Source organism: Mandrillus leucophaeus, unplaced genomic scaffold, assembly GCF_000951045.1.
Source record: "Mandrillus leucophaeus isolate KB7577 unplaced genomic scaffold, Mleu.le_1.0 Scaffold666, whole genome shotgun sequence".
Classification (NCBI taxonomy): domain Eukaryota; kingdom Metazoa; phylum Chordata; class Mammalia; order Primates; family Cercopithecidae; genus Mandrillus; species Mandrillus leucophaeus.
Window position 1 is genome coordinate 1054747 of NW_012107208.1, and position 6317 is coordinate 1061063.

The 6317-nt window shown below is 39.8% G+C and overlaps 1 protein-coding gene across 2 annotated transcripts in view; it reads left to right on the forward strand.

Annotated features, from left to right (window-relative positions):
* Positions 1-6317, forward strand: part of MAOB (monoamine oxidase B) — a 130854-nt gene that overhangs the window by 113907 nt on the left and 10630 nt on the right. For both annotated transcript variants that reach the window (XM_012001604.1, XM_012001605.1), the window contains 2 exons: positions 2291-2344; positions 3944-4001. In XM_012001604.1, coding sequence (XP_011856994.1) covers positions 2291-2344; positions 3944-4001 — 112 coding nt within the window. The remainder of the gene's footprint in view (positions 1-2290; positions 2345-3943; positions 4002-6317) is intronic.

Genomic DNA, 6317 nt, shown 5'->3' on the forward strand with positions numbered 1-6317 from the left:
TTTATTTGCGTAGAGGTGTTTATGGTATTCTTTGATGGTAGTTTGTATTTCTGTGGGATCGGTGGTAATATCCCCTTTATCATTTTTTGTTACATCTATTTGCTTCTTCTCTCTTTTATTCTTGATTAGTCTGGCTAGTGGGCTATCTATTTTGTTGATCTTTTCAAAAAAACAGCTCCTGGATTCATTGATTTTTTGGAGGGCTTTTTGTGTCTCTATCTCCTTCAGTTCTGCTCTGATCTTAGTTATTTCTTGTCTTGTGCTAGCTTTTGAATGTGTTTGCTCTTGCTTCTATAGTTCTTTTAAGTGTCAATTTTAGATCTTCCCTGTTTTCTCTTGTGGGCATTTAGTGCTATAAATTTTCCTCTAAACACTGCCTCCAGATAATATAGAACTACTTAGAATAAGTGACTTCTCATAAAATGTCAGTGTTCAGTCTCTTCTTTTTTACAGTAATGAACTGGTATTTCCTTTATACATCTTTGGATTTATTCTGATTTCTTATGAAAGAGAAAACAGGAAGCCCAAGTATTAACTGCAAGGAAAACCAGTGTTCATTAAATGGTGACCTAGATGAATTCCCAATATCATATGCTTTATTCTTTGCAGAAAAGAGCTTATGGTTTGATTTTTTTCAAAAAATGCTGGCTACTTAGCCCTCCTTTGACATCAGTTTGGTTTGCCTTCATATGTTTGGAGTATGACATGCTATATTTGGCCTTTGGGCTTCTCAAGTTTAAAAACATGCACTTCATTATATCTGCAATGGATAGTTTGATAGAGTGATGAATATGCTCTTCCATTTTGCTGTTCTCTAAGATTACTGTGGAACCATGATTATTGATGGAGAGGAAGCTCCAGTTGCCTACACATTGGATGATACCAAACCTGAAGGCAACTATGCCGCCATAATGGGGTAAGGCACATTTATGGTGTTGTGGTTGCTATTCAGTGTTGACAAGGTAATCACATACTATTAACAAATGTGCCCCAAACTTTGTTAAGTGATTTTTTTTTTTTTTACCCAGTGGCACTATTTTTCAAATTCGGCAGTATAAAACTTATTACTGGTTCTTTTCTAAATAATGTCTTCCAATGAATAAATATCTAGGTAGGAAGCAGAATACCAATAACATTTTTAAATTTTTGTGTTAATTTTCTATTAGTATTTAGTGTTGGGGGTAGAAACATTTTGGTGACCCATCTTTTGTTGAAGGCATGATAAAAAGACCTGACTTGGGGTGTTTTACTAAGAGACTTCTTATGGAGGCTGTGTGGGCATCCATGTTACTTAAGTGGGATGCTGAGATTTCTGAGTCTCAGTAGAGAAGAGCCAAGACCAGCCTAGTCTTCAGCTTTCCAGGGAAGACCAGCACATGAGAAGGGAAGACCAGGATGTTCTGGCCCAGAGAGGTGGTGACCTGGAGTATCCAAAATTAAGATGAGCCCTAGGACATGTATGAGTTTGTCTCAGAGAGAGCCAACAGTCAGAACAGGGAGATCAAAGCCAATTGTAAGTTGAAGGCAATCATGGAGCTAGAAATTGAGATGGAATCTAGAAGATTGGGTGCTAGGGAGACACCACGGTGGAGACAAAACCAAAGAGCAAGGACTGGATGAAATTGGAAAGGCTCAGACATAGCCTTACGTGGGCATTTGAGGCTCAAGGATTATTCTTATTGATCACCAGCTGGGTGAGGGGAAGTGGGTCAGCCATAGTGTTATCCAAGGCAAAAATTATGGCCAGTCATCTACTTCTAGTCACTTGACTCCTTGAAGTTAGAAAGTGCTCTTCAGTGTCATAAATTTGACATGTAAATCAAAAACTTTGAACGTAAGATAAGTTAGTATATAGTTTGTTTCTTTTGGTAGACTTTTAACTGTGTAAACTGGGCACATGTGTAGCTACAAAAATGAGGCTAGGATCGGCCGGGCGCGGTGGCTCAAGCCTGTAATCCCAGCACTTTGGGAGGCCGAGACGGGCGGATCACGAGGTCAGGACATCGAGACCATCCTGGCTAACACGGTGAAACCCCGTCTCTACTAAAAAAATACAAAAAACTAGCCGGGCGAGGTGGCGGTCGCCTGTAGTCCCAGCTACTCGGGAAGCTGAGGCAGGAGAATGGCGTAAACCCGGGAGGCGGAGCTTGCAGTGAGCTGAGATCCGGCCACTGCACTCCAGCCTGGGCGACAGAGCGAGACTCCGTCTCAAAAAAAAAAAAAAAAAAAAATGAGGCTAGGATGAAAGCAACCATTAATTTCTCCCCTTTTTCTTGTTTGTATGTTTTAGATTTATCCTAGCCCACAAAGCCAGAAAACTGGCACGTCTCACCAAAGAGGAAAGGTAACAAAAGAAGTGCTGCTTCTTTCGTTTCTTCCTTCCTTTCCCCCGACTCTGTCCCTCCCTCCCTTTTCTCCTTCTTTCCTTCTTTTCTACCTACTTGCCTGCCTTTCATTTTTACTTAACTTTTTAACTTACAGACTGCCTAATTATATGTGTATTGCCAATGCTACTTGTTTGCTATGTTAATTATAAGGGTCCTGTTGTAAAAGACATAGTGCTGATAACTTAAGAACCAAAGTTTTCAAATTAATATTTATTGAGTTTATTGTACATAAGACACTATGCTAGGGGCTATGGAGAATATGAAAATGGATATAACCCAGGGACTGAAAATTTGCTTGTGAAAGAGATCAACCAGGTAGAAAAATTACTGTGTTGTGGGGAAGTCTGCTGTACATAGTACATGAATGATGCATAACAATTACGGACTATAGATACAAAGGGACTAATTTCTCTGGAGGTGGCACTTTCTTCTTGCAATTAGTGTTCACCACTGCCAATTATTTATTCCCACACCACTGCTAATAACGTATTTACCAGGAAAGAGCTCCTGAATTATATTATGATGCATGCTTTCCGATTCCATCAGGGTTCTCCTCCATGACCAGTGTTACCTCTGCACATGGCCAGGGCTGTAGCGGTCTGCCTGGTCCTCTTCCCTAGAAATATCCCCCATATTCATAAGATCATGAAGGTAGGATGTTTTGTCTGATTGGCTCACTGCTGGGTTTCCAATGCCTGGAACAAATCTTTTCGCACTTTGCCTTTTGATCCTGTTTATGGCTTATTCATTTTATACTATAATAAAATTTTATCTTTTTATGTAGTTAAATTTATCCATTTTAAAACCATGGTTTCTGAGTATCTATCATGCATAGAAAAGACTTTCTCATTCCAAGAGAATTTTTTTAGAAATCACCCATTCTTCCATTCGTTTTATGGTTTTACCTGTTATATATAAATCTTTGATCCTTCTGAAATATACTTTGGTGTAAGAAAATAATGTAAGCATCCAACTTTATTTCTTTCATGGGCAGCTGTTTGTCCCAGTGCCATTTCGTTGAAAAATGTCTTTTCCCCGTGGGCTTAAAATGTCCACCTTTATGAATTCTAAATTTCCTTATATATGTGGTTCTACTTCTGTACTTATTTCTTTGCTGTTTCTAGCCATTCCTCTGCTTGCAGCAAGTTACTTGATTCGTATAAAAACAAAGAAAAAGACAGACAGAGAGAGAAGGAAGAGAGGGAAGGAGAAGAACTTAGTCATTTTCATAAACATTTGTTTCATAAACATTTTGTTCATAAACAAAAGGGCTCCTGGATTTAAAATAATAAAATAATACCGTAATTCAGGCAATGCATCACTTTACTTTCTTGAAGACTTACCAGCAATCCTGTGTGATTAATATTTGTGACCTCAAAGATTTAAGACATCTGAAATGGAACAAAATGCCTTGTTTTGAAAAATTAAAATGAAATGTTGGAGTGGAATCAATGGCTTGTGGAGTCTTTTTTATGAGGGGATAAATGCCTCTTTCCCACTTTTTCTTTCCTTCCCTTCTTGCCTTTATTTTCACTTTTGCCTCTTCTCATTCACAGGTTGAAGAAACTTTGTGAACTCTATGCCAAGGTTCTGGGTTCCCCAGAAGCTCTGGAGGTAAGGCTGCTTCCCAACCCTATACTAAGGGTGAGAGATCTTTCTTTGTCCCCAAGGGGCCACCAGGGATAGGTTGATGCAAGTTGGGGTCCTGAAGTTCATGTTTTTCCCAATATATTTGGAGAGGCATCTACACAGGACTGGTCAATTTACAAGTGGTTCCAGAGAGTGTGGGTCCTGGCTGTGCTGGTGGCAGGTCAGGGACCTTGCAACATGCTATGGTTTAGGTGGTGCTACATTGTCCCTGAATTCAGAGTTTCTTCTTGGAAGAGGGCATTGGGTCACTCTGCTTCCAGTTCTGTTAGGAGGGTAAAAGAGGGGAGCTTCTACTACCCATAGGAAGATCCTAGATCCCGGCAGCCAGGATGAGGATGAAAAGGGCTTTTTCCCCTCTTTGGTGATCTTGTAAAAAGGGCAGAGTCTCACTCCTGTACATAAACCTATACCTACCCCATCCCCCACAGTTAAAAAATAAGATTACCTGCCCCTACTCCTGCATGGCCCCTTTTCTGCCTTGTTTTACCCTTGAACATGAGAGATGTAAAGAAGACAGGCTGGCTGGCTGTCTGCCAGTTGAGTTTTCTAGACACCTTTGGAAGTAGCCTGAAAAAATGGTGATCTTCAAATGAATCAAGTAGAATTCTAAGGTGGTTAAAGGTGGGATGGGGGCAGGGTAGGGGGCATTTGGTGACAGTCAGAGGGCCCAAAGTACTCATAACAATTACCCATAATCACCTCCCTCATCAATATTTAAAATGATGAATTGGCATTCTCATGACATTCATCAGACTGTTAAGTTTTTAATATTTTGACATAGACTATGCCACCTTTTGAAAGTGATTATTAAATCCAGTTATCTGTGAAGCATTTGAAGACAATAGAGACCAATGTACAAATGGGCAGTTAATGCATGAAAAAAGTCTAATGAGGAGGCTGAGAATGTTTAACTTGTTAAGCCTCTTAAATCCAAATCTCTGTAGTATATACCATAATCTAGTTGAGCAGCTACATGACTTAGCCCTATTACTCTAACACTTACTTTGCTTAGCTTTGGAGTGACTTGCTTCCTCCTGGTCAAGTTGTTGTGTCTTTCAAATTTGTCATTTTTGTTCACTATTTTAAAGCAAAATTCTCTCCCTCCCTCCTTGCCCCACCATTGCAGATCTTCTGTACTTGATACAGGCGAAACACATGCTCTTGATATTTCTTGGAATTGTTTCTCAGCAGATAAACTAGAACAATTAGGGAAACAATATGAATGAGGAATATGCTTTGCTTTTTTTGTTGTTGTTGTTGTTTTGTTTTTTTGCTTTCATATACCATTTAGCAAGTTTAAATATAGGCATAGCCTCCAGGCTCAAGGATATTGAGTAAAGTATCAAAACAAAAAATACAGTATATACTCACCAGAAAAAGCACTTAACATCTGTTAAAAATTATTAGTTTTCTGTTTAAAAATGCCATTCAGTGGTAGAGATTTGGAGAATAAAGAGTGTGGAGTTGATTTAAAAAAAAAAAAAAAAAAGCCATTCAAGAGATTTCACCCTGGTAGATATTCAAGCTTTTTGAAGTTGCATTCTGAGACACTCTCAGGCTAGAGCAGTTTGTTAATTGAAGTTCCTCCAACAACTCGTGAGATGGGAGTTTGGGGAACTTCAGTTGGAGAGGAAAGCGTTTGTCCTCATATTTTGAAAAAGGCTGATCATTTTTCATTTGAGAAAGTCCCTTTTCCTAATAAGGGTGTGGATGATTAATTCCTGATGATAAAAATAAGTTGGTCCTGTTCTTGTTTGCTCTTGGCATGGAGAGGGCCGCTTGTTTTATTTTTGCTTTGGTGTCTATTTTGTGGAAGGAAGAAATTCCTGGGAACAAGACACAGTGAAAGATAAAGTCCACCCTTTCTTCTCATTGGTTGCAGATAGCCAGGGAAGCTTGCTTAGGAGGTGGATGTAGCCGTCAGGTGCTACAGGGTGTAGCATGGTGATACCACAGAAGACCTGGAGCCACTTAACCCATCAGGCGGAACCTCATAATCATGCTTTGTAAATAGGATGCTTTACAAATGACTGTCCGAAGTCAGCTGTGTGATTGCAATTATTTTAAACAAAATATTTTTCAAAATCTCTCTTTAAAACAAACATTGTTGGCCGGGCGCAGTGGCTCAAGCCTGTAATCCCAGCACTTTGGGAGGTTGAGGCGGGCGGATCACGAGGTCAGGAGATCCAGACCATCCTGGCTAACACAGTGAAACCCCGTCTCTACTAAAAAATACAAAAAACTAGCCGGGCGAGGTAGCGGGCGCCTGTAGTCCCAGCT